General features: G+C 42.8%; 1 protein-coding gene across 3 annotated transcripts in view; it reads right to left on the bottom strand.

The window, feature by feature from the left end:
• CENPU (centromere protein U) overlaps positions 1–24,298 on the bottom strand; it is a 57,913-nt gene extending 33,615 nt beyond the window's left edge. Inside the window, exons 1-9 of one of the 3 annotated variants that reach the window (XM_075860189.1) lie at positions 24,168–24,298; positions 23,292–23,355; positions 22,042–22,093; positions 21,138–21,294; positions 19,675–19,801; positions 17,966–18,047; positions 14,611–14,739; positions 13,677–13,746; positions 1,750–1,870 (exon numbers count right to left, since the gene is read on the bottom strand). In XM_075860189.1, the coding sequence (XP_075716304.1) occupies positions 1,750–1,870; positions 13,677–13,746; positions 14,611–14,739; positions 17,966–18,047; positions 19,675–19,801; positions 21,138–21,294; positions 22,042–22,093; positions 23,292–23,355; positions 24,168–24,174 (809 nt within the window). In that variant the 5' untranslated portion in view covers positions 24,175–24,298. Of the gene's footprint in view, positions 1–1,749; positions 1,871–13,676; positions 13,747–14,610; positions 14,740–17,965; positions 18,048–19,674; positions 19,802–21,137; positions 21,295–22,041; positions 22,094–23,291; positions 23,356–23,771; positions 23,831–24,167 lie in introns of those variants that run through there. The other 2 variants (XM_075860190.1, XM_075860191.1) reach the window with 2 other exon arrangements.
• Positions 24,299–24,812: the final 514 nt, after the last annotated feature.

Raw genomic sequence — 24,812 nt, 5'->3', positions numbered from 1 at the left:
GATGTCAATTCACACATGTGGTGCATCATTAAAGGTTATCATTACAGGGAACTTAAAGGCTATGAACAGCTCTCTGTCCGCTCAGCCTGTCGCCCTTCTCTGATCTCTCCTGAAGGCTAATCTAAGCTCAAATCGTAAAAAATAAATCTGATATTTGTACTCACCATAAAATTCCTTTCCCGTCTAATTCTTTGGGGGACACTGCATCATGGATACAGGCCTTTGCCACTAGGAGGCGACACTAGGCAGGAAAAATCTTGTTTCCGCCCAGGCACGCCATATCCTTCCTACAGACACTTGCTAAATCAGTTTTTACAGTAGATGAAGAAAAAAAAACACACAAAAAAAAAAACACAATATAAAAAAAAGGAGCGGGATCTGTGTCACCCAATGTATTCAACAAGAAAGGGATTTTACGGCGAGTACAAAAAAATAATTTTCTTGTTAATATCATTGGGGACACAGCACCATGGGACATCAAAAATCAGTCCCAGAGGGTGGGAAGAAAAATCAAAAGTAAACAACAGCCATGTGAACCGCCTAATGGACAGTTGTCTGCAGCAGCTTGTGTCCCAGATTGGTATTAGATGAAGCCAAAGATTGGATCTGGTAGAACCTTGGGAAGCCCAGGTTGCAGCCTTCCAAACTTAAGCGACTGAAGTCTAGTGCCTTAACGCACAGAAGGCACCAACAGCCCTTGTGGAACGAGCAGTGACCTGAAGGCAAGGAACTTTACCCATAAACCCTCAGGCTTTCGAAAATCACAGACCGGATCCAATGAACAATGGTGGCCTTGGATGGTGACAATCCCTTGCGCAGCCCTTCAGGAAGAACAAAAAGGGAATCGGAGGAACATTCATTATTTATTTTAATAAGATAAAATTCTGTCCATGGTCATGTGATGGAAAATCAGTGCAGAGAACTGCCTGCTTCTCTGGATCCGCAGCGGGGTTGACTAAGATGGAAACCAGACTAGCAGGGGGAAGCTAAGGAGAAAAAAGGAAAGAAATAAAACTAAAATTAAAAAAAAAAAAGCGCAGCAGAGCTGAGAATCAGGTCATATCTGCCTCCTACGGACAAGGTAGGCTAAAACGGATTAAACCAATATCTGTCGGAAGGGTATGGCCTGCAGAGCGAAGACATTTCTTATCTAGCGCCAGCCTCGGTGACCTTATACCCAAGGTGCTGTGACCCCAATGATATTAATGAGAAAAATAGTTTCGATTAGTGAGCTTAGATCTTAGAGAAAATCAGAGAGGGGTGAAGACTGAGCCGTCAGAGCGGTGTCGGAATGAGGACTGAACTGCATTGAGCAGCTAGCATTGTAGTGTATATACCGTACGTGCAAGCTGCAGAAGCTAAAGATTAGAAACTTTTTAATTCAAAACCAAATTTGAAATGTGTATTTTTATTTTGCCATGTAAGGCAACGAAAAAAAAAAAGAAAGAAATTAGTTTCAAATGTGTCAATAGCCTTTAAATACTGTACTATATTTAAACTCATACTTCTTTTTTTTGTTGACCTCTCATTCAGGACTACAGAAGGCGGAGGTCTCAAACCATGTACAGTGCAGTATTCCTCATCTACAAATGGTGCGATAACTCCCAGCATGCTCTAAAAGTCTCTGCCTGGTAGGATGTGCTAGGAGTTGGAGTTTCTGTAGAGTATGGACAGCCACCGGTTCAAGATCATGTTTGCTGCAATTTTGAAAATTCATCTTAAAGAAGTTTCACTGTATATGAAATATACCTGTAGAGCTCAACAAGTTTTCCACATTCAAAGAGTACAACGTCTAGTTCATTCACATTTCTTACAGACTTGGGCACATTTTCTGGACTCCAGATGTCTGCTGGGGCTGTTTCCATCCTATCTAAAATAAAATATCATTATTGTACAACAAATCACAATCTATACACACATAGAACATAGAATATATCTATAAAATGTTTTTGGCAACATTTGATGACCATAGTTTTGAGACTAAAGATGCAATTTTACCACTTAACCCCTTAAGGACACGGCCGATTTTTTTCAAATCCGACATGTTTTACCTTTTTTCTGAAAAAACTTTGAAAGTTTTAATTTTTACAAGGAATAAAGGAGAAAAAGCACACCAACATTTGTAAAGCTATTTCTCCCGAGTACAGCAATACCCCATATGTGGTAATAAACTGCTGCCTGGACACACGGCAGGGCTTAGAAAGGAAGGAGCACCATTTGACTTTTGGAGGTCAAGTTTTGCTGGAATGGTTTGCGGAGGCCATGTCACATTTGCAAAGCCCATGAGTGGCCAAAACCGTGCCAACCCCGCAAAAGTGACCCCATATGGGAAACTACACCCCTGAAGGCATTTATTATTTCCCTGGACTCATGTCAGGGCTTAGGAGTAAGGGTATGTTCACACGCAAACTCAAAAACGTCTGAAAATACAGAACTGTTTTCAAGAAAAACAGCTCGTGATTTTTAGAAGTTTTTTAAATCACTCGCGTTTTTTGCGGCGTTTTTCTATGGAGTATGGAAAAATGGCTCCAAAAACGGCTGAAGAACTGACATGGACTTCTTTTTTGCGGCTGTTTTTTTATGCGACCGTTTTTTAAAAACGGTCGAAAATAATCCGTGTGAACATGCCCTAAAAGAGCACCATGCGAATGTGAGGTCTATTTTGGTGATTTTTCCAGAATTGATCCACAATGTCAGGGCTCTAGGGTCAAATAGTAAAACAAACTCCCTCAAGGTGTGACCCCAAATTAGGAAACTGCACTCCTCAAGGCCTTTTAGTGAGTATAGTGAGAATTTTGACCCAACAGACTTTTTTTTTTTATTAGAAATGAACGCTCAGTGGATGGTGTAAAGTGAAAATTGCAATTTTCCACTGATATGCCATTTTAGTGCACAATATGTTGTGCCCAGTTCGTACCGCAAACTGTTAAGTGGGTCCTCCCGGATATGGCGATGCCATATATGTGGACGTAAACTCAGAAGAGAGGGAGCGGCATTTGGCTGTTGGAGCGCAGATTTTGCTTGGTAGTTTTTCTGTTTGGGGTTTTGCTGGTATTTCAGTTTATAATTTGGGGGTATGTGTAATCTGTGCGGAGTACATCAGGGCATAATAAGAGGGTATAATAATGCGGTACATAAATAATAGTTAATAGATATGTGGCCGGTGTCGCACTGATAAATCGTGCCCAATCTTATCCTCTTTTGGAACACTCTGCACATTTTGCATCGCCATATTCTGGGAGCCAGAACTATATTTTGTCTTCACCGGAGCCGAGTGAGGGCTTATTTGTTGCGGGACAATCTGTAGATTTCATTGGTACCATTTTGGGGTACATGCAATTTTTTTTATCACTTTATATTTCATTTTTTGGCAAGCAAGGTGACTAAAAACCAGCAATTCTGATGTTTTTTATTATTTATTTTTTACGGTGTTCATATTTACTTTATTCTGCGGGTCGATGCGATTACGCCGACACCAAATGTATATATTTTTTTTATGTTTTACAGCGTTTGCACGATAAAATCACTTTTGTTTCAAATAATTTATTTTTTGTGTCACCATATTGTATGACATAACTTTTTTATTTTTTCGTCAAAAAAGCTGTGGGAGGGCTTATTTTTTGCTGGACAGCCTGTAGTTTTTAATGGTAGAATTTTGGGGTACATGTAACATTTTGTTCACTTTTTTTATTCTGTTTTGGGAGGGGTGGTGACCAAAACAGAGCGATTCTGGAATTGTTTATTTTATTTTTTTACGGTGTTCACCGTGCCGGTAAAATAGCGTGATATTTTTATAGTTCGGGCCGTTACGGACGCGGTCATACCACATATGCGTACTTTTATTTAGGTTTTCCATTTTTTCCTATAATAAAAGACTTATAATGGGAAAAAAGGCGGTTATTGTTTTTTTAACTTGAAACTTTTATTTCTTTACTTTTTTTACAACATTTTTATAAACTTTTGTTTGTTGTCCCACTATGGGCATGAAGCCTTTGCTATTCTAATACACTGCATTACCTATATAGTGCAGTGTATTAGAGCGGTCAGCTATTCACTGAAAGCAAGGCTATTGGGCTTCGCCTCCTGGCATGGCCTAATAGGCTTCCATACTAGGAGGGCATTGTTGCCTCCGGTTGCCATAGCCACCATCGTGCCGACCGTTGCCATTAGCACCATCGGGTGCGATCTAATCACCTAAATGCGCTTTTTATCACTGCATCTAAAGGGGTTAATCGGGCAAATCGGAGCCAAGCTCCGGTCCTGGCCGTTACAGCAGGATGTCAGCTATGACAAATAGCGGACACCCGCGGCCATGGCACCCATGAGGGGTGCCGACAGGCTAAATACCATTTAGATGCAGAGATCGCTGCATCTAAGGAGCTAATCGGCCGGATCGGAGCCTAGCTCCTTTCCTGGCCGTTACAGCGGGGGGTCGGCAGAAATATACAGCAGACACCTGGCGGTGATGGCGCTGACTCAGCTTCTGCTCCATCACATACCCGTTCTCAAGGAGCTGTGATTGGTCAGTCTGCTGTGACTGACCAATCACAGCATTCGCCGGCATAGGACCGCTGTGATTGGTCCCATGCCGTCTTACTGTGCCGATCAACTGTCAAACAGTTGATGGCACGGTTCTGTCACCCTGTCCTTTGACAGGGTGACAGTTTATATCCATGACACATTAGTACGTCCTGGTGCGTTAAAGCATCGCATACGTCAAGGCGTTAAAGCAGGTGGTAAATTATAGAGACATCTTGTGGTTTGAATGTGTACTGCAGTCAATGGGTAAAGGAACGGAAGAGTGGAGGAGTCAGGAGCTCTTAGGTCCAGGTTCTCCTCAGCAGTAGAACCATTTTTTGTTGTGGCATCTGCAACAAGTGAACAATTTATTACAGAAGTGTATTACACATCGAAGTATGAAGCCTCAAGAATGTCATAGTAATCTCTGGGCATCATATGGTCGTATGGTTGCCACGACAACTGTACTACCCATCATGCAATAGTGTCTCACATGTGTGTATATATATATATATATATATATATATATATACACACACACACACACACACACACACACACACACACACATACATACACACACACATATATATACATACATAAATATATATATACATACACACACACACACACACACACACACCTGTCATAGTAGTGACCGGTCTAGGCTGATCTGCACATTTCTACAGACAAACATAAGAAAACCTGTGACAACAGACTAGTGAAGAAAACAAAATTGCAAATTAGGGCTATTTAATTAGGGGAAATACGGCTTAGGGGCGGACTAATTACTACGTACATATTTAAGAGACGCCAATACAGAGGTCTGTCTTGGGATTTCTATAGTCAGGCCTATAAATATAGGAAGTAATATAAATAAAACGTTCTATAGGAAAGAAGGTTGTTTCACAACATTATAGAAGGGGTTTCTTTACTGAAGGAAAAGTGAGTCTATGAAACGTTCCCCACAGGATATTGGGATGATTGATGCAGTCAGTCAGTCTGCCTTTCCAGAAAGATGTAATATTATCCGATTGCTTGAGATGGATAACTCATCCATGGGTTCTAATTGCCATATTTGAGAATCAAGAAGTAATATTTAGGGAATTATTTTTTCCCCCAAAAATGTTAACAATTGTAACTACCTCAGAGGGGTTATTATGTCTTCCTCTGAATACAATACTGTCGAATTTTAGGTTGAACTCAATGGAAGGGTCTTTGTCAACCTGTGAATTTGTGTGTACAATTATGTGTGTCTATTTGTATGTATATTAATTACTCTGCTGCAACATTTGTCTTAGATAGTGCTTTCTGTTTTTAGTATCTAAAACCTTGGTTTAAAGGCCTTATTACACCGGCAAAATTCGGCCGGTACAACGAGCACTGATCACCGAGACAGCTCGTTAAACGGCGCTCGTTTGCTCCTGTCACAAGGATCTATGTATGGGGTGGAGTGGTCGTTTCTCTGATTGCTTGTCCCCACACATTATTATCATATCCGCAGTGTGTCTCCCTGTTTACACAGGAAGATGTGCTGCCGACAACGATAATATTTCAGTTATTTTAAACGAAACGATCAGCAGATCAACGAGCAGTCTATGAACACTTGTCTGCCCGATAATAAAAAGTGTAAAAGGACCTCAATAGTGTGGAATGTCGTATGGTACAAAACAACAAACAGATAAAATAAGGTTTAGCATCACCAAAATAAACAATAGATTTGACGAGGCCGCCATATGAATGCAATATTCACCCATGCATGGGACGCACCACATAGTGTACAAAACGATACCTACCTAATTGGTAGGAGTCATGGAAACCAAAGAATAGACCACTTGGATTAACTTGTACGCATAGCGTGAGTAACTTGAATTTAAGAAAAGAATATATTGTGCCAAACTTTTTAACAAAGTGACACAAACTCTAGGACTAATATTATATAAATTATAACCTAGAACTTAAAGAGGCTCTGTCGGACTTCCGGCGCTGGGGATGCAGGACGCGAGTGACTGAGCTCCCGCTCCCGTCCAGCCTGTAAGCTCGCAATAGTCGCTACGGCGACGATAATCAGCGGTGAAGTCACCAGCCCTGCACACGGCAACATTATCGGTGGTGCCTGTATGGACAGGTACCTCCTCAGAAGCGCGCAGAAGCCAGCCATGGAGGAATCAGCCGCGGCCGTGGTAAAGGGAGGTAAGATGGCGGCGCTTCCCGCCACTGCGACCCTGCTATACACACAGGAAGATGAGCTGCAGCACCATCAGTCCCAGCTTTCAAGCCCGACAGAGCACATAATGTCCGCTCTTCCTGCAGCCATTGACTATGTAACCCTGGCCCGTGAAGTAGCCAAGCAGATAGCGCCAGACCTGCAAAAGGCGCTGGAAAAAACGGTGCAAGATTCTCTAAACCGCGTGCATGCGGAGCTGGCACAAGTCACTATCAGAGCTGATGAGTTAGAACAGCGTATGACGCTGCTGGAGGATGAAAATGAACGCCTGCAATCCAAACTTAGAGGGGTGCTGTCTGTTACTACGCAGTTGGGGGACAAGGTGGAGGATCTGGAAAATCGCTCCAGGAGGAGCAACCTGCGACTGGTGGGGCTGAAAGAAGCGGTGATATCTGCTGATTTGCAATGAGTGTGTGAGAGGACATTGCCGGAAGCCTTAGGTCTCCCCCGTCCATGCCGGGTGGAGAGGGCGCATAGAGTGGGGCCGGACCCCAGAAACCTCCCAGCAACAGCTGACCACGATTCACATCGTCCCAGACAAGTGATCTTCAAACTGTTGGATTACAATGACAAGGTGGCACTCATGAAAGCTTTCCGCAGCAGATCGCGTCCTTTGGAAATAATGGGCATGAAAGTGCTACTATTTGAGGATTTCTCGGCGGAGGTTGCAAAACGAAGGCGGGCTTTCAGCAAGATCTGCACCGCGCTGTTCCAAGCGAGAATACGCTTTAGCCTGCAGTACCCAGCCATCCTGCGGGTGTTTCAAGAGAACGGGCGGAATAAGGTTTTCACCACTCCACAGGAAGCGGAGGACGCACTTGCGGAGCTTTGTGGGAACAGATCACAGCAAGAGGAGCGTCACAGTCCAGTACATAGTCCGCAGCGCAAGTCAAGAGAAGCCAAAAGGAACCGGCTAAATATGGAGCGAACCTGGGCAGAAGCCTTAATGCCCACACCTGGAAGATCCCGGGGGGGTCGAGCCGGAAATGGAGGGGACTCTCCAAAGCCGCAGAGGCGAACACGGGACCGCACCCGATCCACGTCTCCTGATTGACGGACGAAGTCCTTTTTGGCGCATTTTATTTAAGCTGATGTGATGATGATTTTGTGGACGCTGTAGACCAATTGCAGATTCCGACCAGCTACAGATAAGTTTACAGATAGTCTGAAAGTTATTGAAGGGGATATTTTGCGGTCTTATACAGCACTATGTACCGGTCAACAGTTGACCTATTGTTACAATGTTATCAAGGTTGAAGTATATGCATTCTGATATTTCCCTGCATTTTCACTGCAAGATATTTGTGAGGGAGTTAGATCAGGATCTGAGATTGTCCCTGGTGGGCAGGATTGAACGGGAGTGATACAATGCCTCCCCCACGCAAGGGATTAGTGTTATCTGTTACAATGGCAGACTGAGGGAAATTGTGGTAGGAGATAGGGGACACAGAGGTAGGGAAACCTTGAAGCGAAGCAAGGTTCATAGGGAAATGTGAGGATGCAATCCTAACGGACTCTAGGCTGTTAAAGTAATGATAAGGGAAGGTACAAAAGGGTGCGCAGGCGACAAAGAGGTACTGAGGGGGCAAGGGCAGGTGTTACTTCCTCATGGAAGGAGCCATATAGGCAGGCTGGGGGGTGGGGGAGGGAGGGGCGCGTTCTGGCATAACAGAAAAAAGTGAAGTCACATACACCAGTGGGTATTAAGGGCCTGCTAACCCTTGCCGCAGGTGATTTTATGATTTTGTTAGGTAAGGGATGGTTGGCCTTGTTGGTTCTGGCTTACAAGCCAGGGTTTGGTTATGATGTTAATGTTAATGTTTGTACATGGCTCTTGGGAAAAGACGGATCTGACTCCCTGGACTCCACACGACTTTTAGGCACTTTAGCTCATCTTAAACACGGCCCAATAACATGAAAATAGTTTCTTGGAACGTTAAAGGGCTGAGATCCCCACAGAAACGGACCAAACTTTTAAGGCACATGAAACGATTGCATCCTGATGTGGCCCTATTGCAGGAAACTCACCTTACCGAGCCGGAGTTAGTATTTGCAAAAGTTCTGGGTGGGTCAGGTTTTTGGCTCGTCGGCAAGGGAGGGAAAGGCGGGAGTTATAATTCTGGTACATAAAAACTTTGCGTTTACACTGGTGTCCCAGGAGCAGGATGACGAGGGCCGTTGGATCCATCTAGTGATGGAGCATGAAGGGGAAACCATCAGTATTTATAATGTGTATGGCCCAAATACGGTTAACACTGGTTTTTTTGGTCACTTGGAAACCCAACTCCAGCAGGATCGCACTAGGTTTTTGATTTTAGGGGGAGACCTTAACACTGTAAGGTCTTCAAAGGAGGATAGGAGCGCAGGGACTAGTTCGCAGAGAAGCAGAGATAGGATCTTGCCCGACTTTTTAAGACACACGGCCCTAATAGATGCGTGGAGGAGTTTACACCCAGATGCGCGGGAATATACACATTTCTCTCATGTTCATCAGTCACGGTCGCGTATTGATTATTTGTTAGTTAGTGACGCAATGGCGCGACGTTTACGTGAAGCGGCAATTGAAGATCTAGTTATTTCGGACCATGCTCCGGTTACCATTACATTGGCCGACACAGTAGCTAGAGGAACGGATTTTATCTGGAGGTTTCCCGCCTTTCTGGCAAAGGATGAGGGCTTTACACAGAAGCTTAAGGGGTGGTGGATGGAATTTTATGGGGATAATGTAGCGCATCGCTCGGAACCGTCATTGTATTGGCGTACAGCCAAGGCGGTAATAAGAGGGAAAATCATGCAGTATATGTCTAATCTTAAACGTAAGACGACCGAAGGATACAAGGCAGCGAGCGACAGATTGCGGCGTGCGTACACAGCATTCCTACATTTGCCATCAATGCTATTGGGGGAGGAATGGAAGGAAGCCAAGCGACAGTTTGATCAATGGTTAGACAAAAGAGAGAGTATTTACCGGACCCAATTTGATGCTGATTTAATGCGTTTCGGCAATAAGGCGGGCAAACTATTAGCGCGGTTAGCAAAGGGGAGGTATGCACCGGCACATATTTCAACACTTAAAGAATCAAACGGAACTCCTACCTCGGACCCAAAAAAAAATCAATACCATATTAAGTAAATATTACCAAGCCCTTTACTCAGAAACACCCATAGATCTCCAAAAAGGGAGGGAATTTTTGGAGAAGGTGAAGTTGCCAGGGCTCACCCAGGAGCAGAATGGTTATTTGAGCGCGGAGATTACACTAGAGGAAGTCTGGAGCGCCATTAAAACATTATCTAACGGAAAGGCCCCGGGTCCGGATGGATTCACAGGGGAGTTTTTCAAATCTCTGAGAGAAGAAATCAGCCCTACCTTGGTGGCATATTATAATACTTTTCTAGGAACGGGAGCTTTACCAGCAGAGGCCAAGGTAGCGCATATAAAGGTGTTACCCAAGAAGGGGAAGAATCCTCTTGACCCGGGGTCGTACCGCCCCATCTCGCTGATAGATCAAGATCAGAAATTGCTCACAAAAATTCTGGCCAATCGACTGGCTATGTATCTACCCATACTGGTGGGAAAATCTCAGGTAGGTTTTGTAAAGGGCAGGGCAGCAGTGACAAATCTACGCAAGGTATTGACGGTGCTAGAAACAGTCAGGCACGATCCCCAGCCAGGTACCAGGCCGGCACTTTTAGCGCTAGACGCAGAGAAAGCCTTTGATAACATACAATGGGAATGGCTGGGGATGGTGCTAGACAAAATGAACATTCAGGGAGATTTCCGGGTCTTCCTGAAGGGAGTCTACAATAGCCCGCAAGCACGTGTTCACTCCTCGGGGTTCCTATCAGATCCCTTCCAATTACATAAAGGAACACGACAGGGTTGCCCCTTGTCGCCCCTGCTATTCAATCTAGCACTGGAACCTATGGCAAGATTCCTGGAGGAATCGGATATGTTCAGAGGCATTCAAGTGGGAGCTTGTGCAGTGAAATTAGCCCTGTTCGCTGATGATGTCATACTTTTTATGTCAAACCCTCAGGAGCATTTAGGGAAGGTTTTTCAATTTTTGCAGGAATTTGGGCAATGCTCGGGATACAAAGTCAATATAGCTAAGAGCGAATTGCTGGAGTTGGGCAGGCCATTGCCAAAGACCTTTTGGCAATCCTTGGGTTGCGGGATATCACCGGTGGAACACTGCATTACCTATCTGGGTATCAAAATAGGGAGGGTACCAGACACCCTGTATGGCTTAAATTATCCCCCGTTAATTAAAAAAATACAAGCGGAACTCACTAGATGGGGCCAATTGCTGTTGTCCCTCTTGGGAAGATGCCATCTGATCAAGATGGTTAGTTTCCCTAGATTGCTATACCCCTTTCAAACGCTACCTCTCTTACTGAAGCATGTGGATGTCTCGAAATTGACGGCTTCATTCACTAAATTTATATGGGCAGGAAAAAGGCCGCGTATAGCGCTCACCAAGTTCATGATGGGTAAACAAGTAGGGGGTGTGTACTTTCCAAATGTCAGGGGTTATAACGTGGCCTGTCTTTTGCGTCATGTAGTAGATTGGCTTCATGAAACAAGCAATTATTCCAATTTAGATCTGGAAGGGGAGTATGCCTCACCCTGGAACCTGAAAGCTTTGTTACATTGTAGAATCGCTTCTCTTCCGTGCCGTCTCAAAACCTCCATTGTATTGAGAGATCCGGAGTTTTTACCGGGAATGGACAAGGGGGACGGAATTGCCTCATGGGGGAGGGTAGGCATTGGTAGCGCAGGGGATCTTATGCATACAGAGGAAAAGAGGTGGTTAACTGGGGAGGAAATCACCGCTAAACTCAGACCCATAGTAGGTAGAGTCAATTTTTTGCAAGTACTTCAGGTACGAACATTTTGTACCTCCAGGCTCAGGGATTTGAGTAAGGAAGCTACTACGCACACTCTGGATGAGGTCATAGGTCCAACAACTGGGCGGGCGACCATTTCAGGAATGTATAGAGCATTGAGAGAGGGTTTTGTTCGTCCGCAATTAAGGATTAGTTTTAAAAGCTGGGAACGGTGGACTCAGGATCCAGATATAGGAGAGACCATACTGGGAGGTTGGGAGACGGTACGGAAGAGTGTGATAAATGAGAGCTGGAGGGAAACCTATTTCAAGTTGATGCATGCAGCTATATATGGCTTTAATATCTTGCCCTCACAATCTTTCCCTGATTGCATTACAAGTTGTCCCAAGTGCAATACACCACTGACGAATTTGTGGCATGGAGTATGGGGATGCGTGCATACGAAACGATTTTGGGGGATGGTACAGAAATATATTAAGGACCATTGGAAAACGAATCTCCCAATGACGCCTCAAGCGCTACTATTCCATCAGGCGCGGCCGCCGGAGGAAGAGGGTGCTCGAGGAGTAAGATCACCTCCAGTGTTGGTGCACACGATTTTACTGGTAGCTTTGAGATGCCTCCTGAGTCAATGGTTAGAGGCAGACACGCCGGGGTTAGAATTGATTGTGTCACGGCTGAAACAGTTATTGGTTCTTGAGAGGGTGGAGGTGGAAAGGCGGAAGGAAACGGGAACCAAGAAGCTATTTGATAAGTGGCAAGTATTTATAGAAACGCAATGTACAACAGCCGAAATAGCGGAAATTGTTAGGCCTTTCCAGTACACAAAGTGGTACTGCACGCAGCTCTTGGCAGGCGTTTTAGGGAGGATGCAACTGTGAACCAGCTGGGGGAGAAAGGATGAGTGGAAACTCATTGATGATCTAGGTGGTGTTGAAGTTGGGGGAGTCAAGTTTGTTTGGTCCATCTGAAGATCGACAATTATGCCATGTTTCTATGTTGGTGTGTTTATATGTTATGTTGAATTTAATTCAAAAGTTAATCCCATGACAGTTGAGTGCTGCGCACTCATGATGTAACTCTTACGTGAAATGTTTGTAAGAAAATGTGAAAACTGACAATAAAAAGGATATTTAAAAAAAAAAAAAAAAAAAAAAAAAAGAGGCTCTGTCACCAGATTTTGCAACCCCTATTGCAGCAGATAGGCGCTGCAATGTAGATTACAGTAACGTTTTTATTTTTAAAAAACGAGCATTTTTGGCCAAGTTATGAACATTTTTGTATTTATGCAAATGAGGCTTGCAAAAGTCCAAGTGGGCGTGTTTAAAGTAAAAGTCCAACTGGGCGTGTATTATGTGTGTTACATCTGGGCGTTTTTACTTCTTTTACTAGCTGGGCGCTAGTATCATCCACTTCTCTTCAGAACGCCCAGCTTCTGGCAGTGCAGACACACAGCGCGTTCTCGAGAGATCACGCTGTGACGTCACTCACTTCCTGCCCCAGGTCCTGCATCATGTCGGACGAGCAAGGACACATCGAGCAAGGACACATCGGCACCAGAGGCTACAGCTGATTCTGCAGCAGCATCAGCGTTTGCAGGTAAGTAGCTACATCGACTTACCTGCAAACGCCGATGCTGCTGCAGAATCAACTGTAGCCTCTGGTGCCGATGTGGCCGACACGATGCAGGACCTGGGGCAGGAAGTGAGTGACGTCACAGCGTGATCTCTCGAGAACACGCTGTGTGTCTGCACTGCCAGAAGCTGGGCGTTCTGAAGAGAAGTGGATGATACTTCTCGTCAGAACGCCCAGCTAGTAAAATAAGTAAAAACGCCCCGATGTACGCACATAATACACGCCCAGTTGGACTTTTACTTTAAACACGCCCACTTGGACTTTTGCAAGCCTCATTTGCATAAATACAAAAATGATCATAACTTGGCCAAAAATGCTCGTTTTTTAAAAATAAAAACGTTACTGTAATCTACATTGCAGCGCCGATCTGCTGCAATAGCAGATAGGGGTTGCAAAATCTGGTGACAGAGCCTCTTTAACAGACCAAGGAAACATTGCGACTATTTACCTTTTCTTGACTTCTTTTTAATAGAGGTATTCGTTTTTTTCCTTTGAGTCTTTGCTTTCCCGGGAGATACCTGGTGAACATTAGCATACTGGATAAGGTCTATACTCATACAGCAGGATAAAAGTCAAACACCCAGTGAAACAGATCCCTACACTTTGCTCAGATTAACATGGTCTCCTGCAGAAATCGGACATGTTAGAGCAAAGCTACAGACTTGAGGCTTCAAAATTAGACTATGGGATGGAAATGTAGCATGGTGTGTCTTACCAGTTTCAGTAGTGTTTTAAAAAAATTTATCTGTGCCGATTTATAAACCTACAAAAGGAATCCACAAAGTCCACATTACTACACACCAACCATGGATCCAGTCTGCAATATATTAACCTACAATATCCCAATTCATAACAATATATTAAAAATAAAAACAATTACACACAATATATATAAAATTTCTATTACCCACCGTGAGCCATTACAGAACCATGGACACTGTCCCGGACCTCACATTTGTAGAGATTTGTCAGACAGTATCGGTGGATGTCCAGGCACTTTGACATCCACAAACTGTTAAATGAAGAAACTGCAGCAGACTCAGTGCCCAACAATATTTCTACTGAATAAAGTTGAGAGCTGCAGATGAGAGTTGAGATAGATGCATCTTCTTCGGTCTAGTGACTTGTTGGTATCTTCTCTACCGATGCTACATTTGATATGTATCTATTAACACATCAGAAATGTTTTTGTGCTACTCAGTGGGAAGTAAATCTAAACGATCCCTTTGCCTCTGGTCTTCTTACACAGACAGGTTTTTCTCAATATCGGTAATACCTAAACTTTGCTGTAAGATTGTCTTTACCCTTATTTATTACCCCCAACAAAGTCTACGAGACAACAAGAAAGGCGTATGGCTGCTCAGAAGTGTTATTGTACTCACCACACTTATATTTGGGGTAGTATTTGGAGCTTGTGGGGAGGGTGGTGCTTCATCAACCAGATTTCGGGCAGTCCCATGCTTCTTAGAAGATCCTGCTGCTGGCACTTGTAAAGCTTTCTTTTGTGGAGTCTAAAAATAAACAAATTATTGTGTACAGCACAAAAGAAGAATGGTAAATATGGAAAACTAAAATCCAAAACAGCAGAACTAAGAAATCTACACTTGACATATGCACATCTTAGGCCACATTCACACGAACGTGTTTTTGCGGCCGCAATTCCCCCGAAAATCCACGGGAGAATTGCGGCCCCATTCATTTCTATGGGGCCATGCACACGACCGTAGTTTTTGCGGTCTTTGCATGGCCCGGGAGCCCGCACCGCAGAAAGAACGGGCATGTCCTATTACGGCCGTCTTCTGCGGTCCGGGCTCATTGAAAACAATGACGGCGGCCATGTGCATGTCCTACGATTTGCAGGCGGCCCGCGGCTGACAGTCCGCAGCCGGCCGACCCGAAAATCACGGCCGTGTGCATGAGGCCTTATAGTGACAGATGATGACATGTCTGCCTGTCTATGTACATGCGCATCATTTACAGGAAATGTATCTATGTTTATGTTGTGTGCGGTCATTTTGGAGCCCTATTTTGTCTTATTTACTTTCACCTTGGCTATGGATGTTTGCTTGTCAAATGAGTAAACCAGAAGCCGTTTTTACATGGACTATATACATTACTTACGTGAACTGACAAACAAAGAAGAACAGGTTAAAGAGGCTCTGTCACCAGATTCTCAAATCCCTATCTCCTATTGCATGTGATCGGCGCTGCAATGTAGATAACAGTAACGTGTTTTTTTTTCTAAAAAACTTTCATTTTTGGCCAAGTTATGAGCTATTTTATATATATGCAAATGAGGTTTGAAATGGACAACTGGGCGTTTTTTTTTCGTTATGTCCAACTGGTCGTGTATTGTGTTTTTAACTGGGCGTGTTTACGTGTACGACGCTGACCAATCAGTGACCAGTCAGCCTCATACACTCATCTCCATTGATTTACACAGCAGCGATGTGCAGCCGCATACACAGAGATTAACGTTAATCGAGTGTCCTGATAATGAATACACATGAAATCCAGCCTGGACGTCATGTGTACTCAGAATCCTGACACTTCTGACTCTTTTCTGTGAGATTCCGGCAAGGGAAGCGAAATCTCACGAGATTACGGAGGTAAACGAGATTTCGTTTCCCTTGCTGGAAATCTCAAAGAAAAGCGTCAGAAGTGTCAGGATTCTGAGTACACATGACGTCCAGGCTGGATTTCATGTGTATTCATTATCAGGACACTTGATTAACGTTAATCTCTGTGTATGCGGCTGCACATCGCTGCTGTGTAAATGAATGTAGAGGAGTGTATGATGCTGACTGGTCATTTATGGAAATTTTCAAATCGGGTGACGTTTGGACAGCTGGAAAACTAAAATCTGCAGCAAAACATAGAGAACATGTTTTTTTTTTTCTTTTTTATGAAAGAAGGGAAGTAAAGAAGATTTCAGACCAAAGTATGGACAGCAATGCAACTAAAGGCCCTTTTACACTGGCCGATAAGCAGCCGGTGCAGCGAGCGCCCATCATGAGACATCGTTGATTGGCGCTCGTTTGCTCCTGTCATACGGAGCTATGGATTGCGACGAGCGGTCGTTACTCCGATCGCTCGTCCCCATACATTATCATCATCTCGGCAGCGCGTCTACCTGTTTACACAGGGAGATGTGACGCTGACAATAAAATTTCACTTTTTTTAAAACGATATGACCAGCAGATGATCGAGCGTTTGCTCGTTCATCTGCTGATCGCTGCCCTGTTTCTGCGAATGCTCGTCTGCCCGATAACCGTCCAGTATAAAATCCACTTTACTGCTTAACCCCTTAATGACCAGCCTATTTTAGACCTTAATGACCAGGCCATTTTTTAAGTTCATCCATCTTCGCATTCCAAGAGCTATAACCTTTTTATTTTTGCGTCGACATAGCTGTATAAGGTCTTGTTTTTTGCGGGACAAGTTGTATTTTTTAATAGCACCATTTTGGGGGACATATTATTTATTGATTAACTTTTATTAACTTTTTTTTTGGGGGGGGGGGGAGAGAATAGAAAAAAACCTGAAATTTCGCCACTCTTTCGCGTCTTAAATCTACGCCGTTCACCGTGTGATATAAATAACACAATAAATTTATTCAGCGGGTTGTTACGATTGCAACAATACCAAATTTGTATAGTTATTGTATGTTTTACTACTTTTACACAGTAAAAACGCTTTTTTTTCAAAATTATTTGTTTTTGTGTCTCCATATTTGAAGAGCCGTAACGGTTTTATTTTTTCGCCGATGCAGTTGTATGAGGGCTTTTTTTTTGGCGGGAAGACTTGTAGTTTTTATTGGTACCATTTTGGAGTAGATGCGACTTTTTGATCACTTTTTATCACATTTTTTTAAAGTCAGGATTCACAGAAAACAGCAATTTTTCCATAGTTTTTTATTACATTTTTTACGGCGTTCACCGTGCGGGTTAAATAATGTAATAGATTTATAGTCGGGGTCGGTACGGACGCAGTGATACCAAATATGTGTAACTTTTTTACTTTATTTCGTTTTTTTAATAGTAAAGCATTATGTATGGGGAAAAAGTGGGTTTTTCATTTTTTTTCAAATTTTTTTTAAATTAACTTTATTAAACTTTTTTTTCACTTTTTTACTAGTCCCACTAGGGGACTATAATATGCGATTCTGCGATCGCATTTATAATACACTGCAATACTTTTGTATTGCAGTGTATTACTGCCTGTCCGTTTAACACGGACAGGCATCTGCTAGGTCATGCCTGCGGCATAGCCTAGCAGGCATTCACTACAGGCAGACCTGGGGGCCTTTATTAGACCCCCGGCTGCCATTGAAGACACAGACACTCGGCGATCGTATCGCCGGGTGTCGGTGGGGGAGAGAGGGAGCTTCCTCTCTCCAAAACCACTCAGATGCGGTGCTCGCTATTGAGCACCGCATCTGAGGGGTTAAACGGGTGAGATCGATACTAATATCGATCTCACCCGGCAGAGCAGGGACGCTCCCAGCCCTCAGCTGCCTCTGGCAGCCGAGAGCAGGGAGATTTGACAGCTCCCTGCTCTGTTAACTTATTCCGATGCCGCGACGTAAAAAGTCTATGGCATCGGAATAAGGCCCGTTAGTGACCGACGTAGAAACACGATGGGCCGGTCACTAACGGGTTAACATATGAGATGTTCGAGCTGGACAAAAATTAAAAAATATAAAAAGTAAAGTAAAATTAACAAGGTTTAACACACCCTCTTAGGTTTGGCCGTGTCCGGTTTGTGTTCTGTATTCGATGCTGCTTTGCTCTTTGATTCCTTGTGGGTTGGTCTCGTGCTAAAAAAGTAAAAAGTGTTAAAAAATTACTTTTCACCTGCCCATACATGTGTAGCTGAGTGCAGCATGTAATAGGCAGGGCTTCACAAACACAGACTCACTTGAAATTGTTTTCCTATCTTCCTCTGTTATTTACATATCGGTGCCGTTATATTTGGCGCCCGATATGAAAATATGCCCCTGAACTGTCAATGGGGCGTTTCTATCTAACTAAATGGCAACGGGACGTGATGTCTTTGATCTGACACTATCCAATCAGCTACGGACAGTGTCAGGGCGGCTTGCGCTGTGTTCCTTCCCGCGAGAACACACACAGGCTGGTGGTTCTTCAGCGCTCTCTGTCTGTGTGTGTTCTCGCGGGAGGGAGCACAGCGCAAGCCGCACTGACACCGTCCGTAGCTGATTGGACAGTGTCAGAGCAATGAGATCACGCCCCCTTGCCATTTAGTTAGATAGAAACGCCCCATTGACAGTTCAGGGGCTTTCTTACATATCGGGCGCCAAATACAATGGCACCGATATGTAAATAACGGAGGAAGTAAGAAAAATAATTTCAGGTGAGACAGGGTTTGTGAAGCCCTGCCTATTACATGCTGCACATGTATGGGCAGGTAAAAGGTTCTCTTTAACATAATAATTTACACACACATCAATACACAGAGAATCTCAACACCCTCCTTGTATAACTAGGCCGGGTTAACGTCTAACATTGTGGTACATCTCAAAGCCACAGAACAACAGAGAAAACCATGGAAAAAAAAGTGTCATTTTCACCACAATCTTGGTTGCAGTAATTGTTAAAGAGAAACTCTAGCTAACACATGAAACCTTCACCCCCTACCTTAGCCTACATTATGTGTTATAGTTACTTTGTAGCAGAGTATAGTCCATCTTAAGAGCACCATGTTGATTGTAAACGCTAGCTCTTGTCACTACATGCCCCATGATGCCTTACCCAGGCATTCTATAGGGAGATGTGGCCAGATCACGTAAATCAGAAGCTATATTTATATAGATCACTCCGAATTGTGAGCAGGGTGCTTGAGAGCCACAGCAAGTCTAAGGCACAGGAGAGGCTGCAAACTGACCCTGTGACGCAGAATTCATGCCACAAGCAATGTGCAAACTACAACACAATGCAGGGAGATGGTTGGCGATAACCTTACACCACCTACAGGAAGCAAACTGGAGGTGATTTAAGGACACCAGCATAACACATACGTCTATGCAGATTTGCAGTTGTCACCCAGAGCATTCTGGGATTGCTGCTATGAAACATCAGATACGTTCTGCCTCATATTTTATTACTCAGAAACCTGCAAGAGACAGCACAGGCAGCAGACATCATGATTACAGGAGAGAATGCACATGGAAGACCCGAGTTTCCACCAGAGTTAACATTTGAAGTAGTTCCTGGAAATATTCCTAGAATTGCTTCTATGGAAAACCATAGGCATGATACTGCATGTAGAAATGTGGCTAGATCAGAAAAACGTAGTGCGATAGCATGGTGTAATTATACATGCAACAAAACGGAGATCCTGAAGTTTTTATTTCCTATTCCCTATGCGTTTAACATCAACTAAACCTACATGTTTTATGGCCCTCTTTTACAGAGAACATCTACCTTTTCTCCTGTACTACAGGTGGAATAGGAGACATCAGCTTTGCTGGGATTAGATCAGGGTTGTCATTGGTCTGCAGGAGCTCATCATCCTCATCAGTATAGACTGCAGTACTGTGTAACGGAGGATCTACAAAACAAAACGGAGAAATCGCTATTTTGTGTGCATATGACTAGTAATATGCCTGTCTAAATGACATTCCTGATGCTTGGTGATAAGAAATATATATAAAGGTTTGTGCACTTATACATGAAAAACAAACAATTCTAAGCGGTACAAGCAGTAGCAAAAGTGTAGCAGAATGCAATGAAATGCTTCTGAAACAACTAGCAAGCTATATAAAAAGTGGCCCTCTGTAAAAGAGCACTATAAACTATTTTGGGATGAACAGGTCATTGGGCTGATGTGACACCTACTGGGTCGTGTTGTTACCAGATTGAATTAATTTAAAGAGGTTCTGTCACCACATAATAAGTGGCCTATCTTGTACATGATGTGATCGGCGCTGTAATGTAATTAGAGCAGTGTTTTTTATTTCGAAAAATTATAATTTTTGACGGTTATGACCTATTTTAGCTTTATGGTAATGACTTTCTTAATGAACAACTGGGCGTGTTTTACTTTTTTGCCAAGTGGGCGTTGTAGAGAGAAGTGTATGATGCTGACCAATCAGTGTTATACACTTCTCCCTATTCATTTACACAGCAGATAGCGATATATCTATATCGCTATGTGCAGCCACATAAACACACTATAACGTTACTGCAGTGTCCTGACAATGAATATACATTACCTCCAGCCAGGACGCGATGTGTATTCAGAATCCTGACCACTTCTGTAGCGTTTCTGTGATATTTACAGCATAGCAGGCGTAGTCTCGCGAGATTACGATGTAACCTGTCATTTCAAACGAGATTACGTTTGACTTGCTGTAAATATCACAGAGACGCTACAGAAGTGACAGCTTCTGAATACACATCGCGTCCTGGCTGGGAGGTAATGTATATTCATTGTCAGGACACTGCAGTAACGTTATAGTGTGTGTATGTGGCTGCAGATAGCGTTATAGCTATGTGCTGTGTAAATGAATGGGGAGAAGTGTATGACGCTGATTGGTCAGCGTCATACACTCCTCTGTACAACACCCAGTTGATCATTAAGAAACTCATTAGCATAAAGCTAATATAGGTCATAACTCAAGTCAAAAATGATCGTTTTTCTAAATAAAAAACACTGCTGTAATCTACATTACAGCGCCGATCACATCCTGTAGAATATAGGCCACTTATAATGTGGTGACCGAGCCTCTTTAAGTGGTGTTCCAAAAAAATGTGAATATACTACAAGTGCACCTAACAAAGTGCCCTGCACTGCCACTCTATACTGTTACACAAGTTTGATGAACTGCTCATTAGAACAAGCTCGATAATTAATCCTATCCATTATCTGCTTTGTGGGCACTCACTAAAACAGTCTTCTCCAATATCCTCTTGCAATGCATCCGCAGACTTTTTTAATATAGAGATGTCAGAATCAACCAAAATTTCTTTCAGCAACTGAGACGTGACTTTCTTGCTCATAATCTGCTTCATCCTTATAAGAGCAACATTTTCTGCATCAGTCTACAAGAGAAAGGATAAAAACATCAATTCAGATAGATATTGGTCTGATTTCCATATGTTACAAATGCTATATGTATATATATATATATATATATATATATATATATTTAAAGCTGCTCATACGGGACGCTGCTTGTTAACGGTGAATACTTGAAGAGATATTTCCCACAACACACACAAATTTCTCCATGGAGGGAATTCCCACATTGTGGGAAATACTGTATGCTTGTTTTGCCACACTTGTGTTTTTCGTAGGCGATAGAGAAGTAAATGCTATAATCATATTGTAACATTTTAATGTATGTAAGAAAATTGTTCTGACCGATGCAGCAGATTTCTATTAATCAGAACAGACCTTTTTTAGCAACATAAACATAGTATTAATAATAATAATGATTAATAAATGGGTTCTCTAGGATTAGAAAAAAGGGTTCTTTTTTTATTTTTACAGAAACCGCACTTAATATACCAGACGTGGACCAGCATGGTGCGGTCTGTGCAAAAACAAAACTAACCCCCTTTTTTTTTTCTAATAATCGCTTCAATCTGTCCCCTACTTCTAGCTAACCTATCGAATGTAGAAGTAGAAGACAAATGGAAATTATTAAAAATTCTTAATGAAAACAAACGTTCACATGAAAAAACATTTTTGGAATGAGAGTACTCATAGATATCAGCAACTCATTTACAAAAAACCTGCGTGCATTTGTGCTAAAAACAACCCGAGAGAACCGCAGGAACACTTACTTTGCTGCCAGGTCCTTGGTTTCTGACATCTTGACCTTTAGGACCTTTTAGTCTACAAAACGACAAACAAAATCACACAGGATGAAAAGCTTCATTGTACATATAAGACCCAATTCACTCCGCGTTTGTGCTATCCGCCGAGCGTAAACCTTTTTAAACACTAAAGAAGTATTGAAACGTATAGCTCGGCGTATACATAGAGTATAATGGGTCAAACGTAGACCAAAATAGCATCCGTTTGGGATAGTGTTTTTTTGAAAGTACTGAGTACTAATGTATATACACGCAACATAACGTTTATTTAGCATTGATCTCAATGGACGACATATGCAAACACAAGGCGCTACGTTTGTATCCATTTACATACAGTAAATCTATTTGTTTTTGGGGTTTTTTCTATCAAAGTATATGTTTTTTTAGGTAAAAAAAATTGACATTTCTTTCAGCACTAACAGCTGCATATTCTCTAATCTCCACCACTAGACTGGATATTTAGGGGTCACTGGCAGACCAACTTTGGGGGCACAAATACCATGCCCGTGAGACCACAGGATAGTGTGCGTGCGTGCGTGCGCATTTTCAATAGCAGGGATTAGCCCTATTATAAGATATGCGAAGGAAACAATGCTTCAAAGCCTGTACACATTAGGGCTATGTTCATACAAAATCTGCAGTGTATTACAATAAGGGGATGTGCACACGTAGTGACCAAAAACGTCTAAAAAATACGGAGCTGTTTTCAAGGGAAAACAGCCCCTGATTTTCAGACGTTTTTTGAGCAACTCGCGTTTTTCACATCCGTTTTTGGAGCTGTTTTCATTGGAGTCTATGAGAAAACGGCTCCAAAAACGTCCAAAGTGTCCTGCACTTCTTTGACGAGGCAGTCAAACGACGACGCGTACATTACCTATTTACAGGATGGGTGTTTGATCAGTATATGATCGGTGGGGGTCCGACACCCGGACCCCACACCAATCAGCTGTTCCGGCCGCCTCCAAGCAGCGGAAGCAGATGGCTCCGGTCATAGTATAGCAGCCTTGCTCCAGCTCTGCTCTTTTTCAAGTGAACATGAGCAGAGTTGTAGTACTGCAGCCATACAGCGCACAGAGCCACATGGGTCCGGGAGTCAGACCCCCACCGATCATATACTGATGACCTATTCCGTGTATAGGTTATCAGTATGAAAAGCCGCCCCATCCCCAGACAACCCCTTTTTGAACACATGACACTTTACTTTCCCATGAACTTACAATTGGTTTAGATTTTTTGACTTGTTCTTGTGTTTGGACATTTCCTTTTTTTTAGTCCTCACATCTGAAAAGAAGTGACACAGAGGAAAGTAAGTACCTATAGTTATGCAGAAGTCTTGACTAAAATTACAAAAAAAACACAACTTTAAAATACATAGAATTTTTATTTTTAGCTATAAACAAAAAGGTAAAACAATCCTCTGGGTGACTGGGTGGCAGAAAAAGCAGTCCATGAGAACCAATATGGCTGACAATGTTACACAACTACCTCCTGTCCTAAAAATGGAAAGCACAAGTCTGGAGGTCAGACAGCTGAGTTTACAAAAGAAAGGTTGCAGTGGAGCCCAGTCATATTTTCATTTTGACTTGTACCCATTATTATTATTAATTAGTTTCTTTCAATTTTTTTTTACTGTGATGTCAACAAGTATCTCAGAGCTGTCAAAAATAGTCTAATATTATATGTTCTCGTACTCGTACCCGTTTTCTAGCATGGCACGATTCACACATGACATTAGACCGCTATATGTGACCTTAATTCCATTTCCTGCATTCCCACGACGTGAAAAGCTCGTTAGCGGCACCAGCGCGCCCTCTAGTGTTGGACGCTGGCTTAACAGGCGTAAATGATAGAACTACAAGGGTGATGAGGGAGCTACGAGTGGCAGTGGTTATAAAGGAGGTGGACGATGGTTAAAGCCTGCTGGGACTTGTGGCTCAACAACAGCCAGGGAGAAATACGTTTTGTTTTTTTCTGCTGTACATACGACTGTCACGTACAAAAACATATTACGTCACCAACACTGTAAGAACACAATACTTATTATTCGCTAACAGCTTCAAATAAGACAGCGAGCTCAATAGCACACAATATACCTGACATTCGCACATTACCTAGCCCGAGACTTCAAAATACCACTTTGAATTTCGCGTCAGCCATTGGTTTCTAGTCGTGATTACGTCAATACAGCATTCGGGCGCCAAATGGAGAGCGAGGCATGGAACGCAAATAGTTCACTTACTTCCGGTATTCTCAGGATGTTTTCTGTAGTACTTCCGGTTGCATGGCTTCTCCCTGGTTGTTGTATTGGATTAGCACAGCAATAAACGTCCTTTCTGGTGCTTCGTTAGGCCAGGCTGATACAAGAACTTATGTTTCCTGTAAAGGCAGATTATTTATATAATGTATCTGATGTTAAAAGAAAAATTCAGTTCACATGTCAACACTGACGTTTTTATATTGATTATTCAAATACACAAGAAAAGAAGAAAAAAAAAAGAGGCTGCTTCATGGGATAGTATCTGAAAATAAACAACACAATGGTATCAATGTAGGTATTAGGGTATGTTCACACACCTAGCAATAAACGTCTGAAAATACAGAGCTGTTTTCAAGCGAAAACAGCTGATTTTCAGCTGTTTTTCAACCCCTTCAGGACTTAGCCTGTTTTGGCCTTTAGGACGAAGCCGATTTTTCAAATCTGACATGTGTCACTTTATGTGGTAATAACTCTGGAATGC

The sequence above is a fragment of the Rhinoderma darwinii genome, chromosome 1, assembly GCF_050947455.1.
Source record: "Rhinoderma darwinii isolate aRhiDar2 chromosome 1, aRhiDar2.hap1, whole genome shotgun sequence".
Lineage (NCBI taxonomy): Eukaryota > Metazoa > Chordata > Amphibia > Anura > Rhinodermatidae > Rhinoderma > Rhinoderma darwinii.
This window is presented reverse-complemented; position numbering and strand designations above follow the sequence as displayed.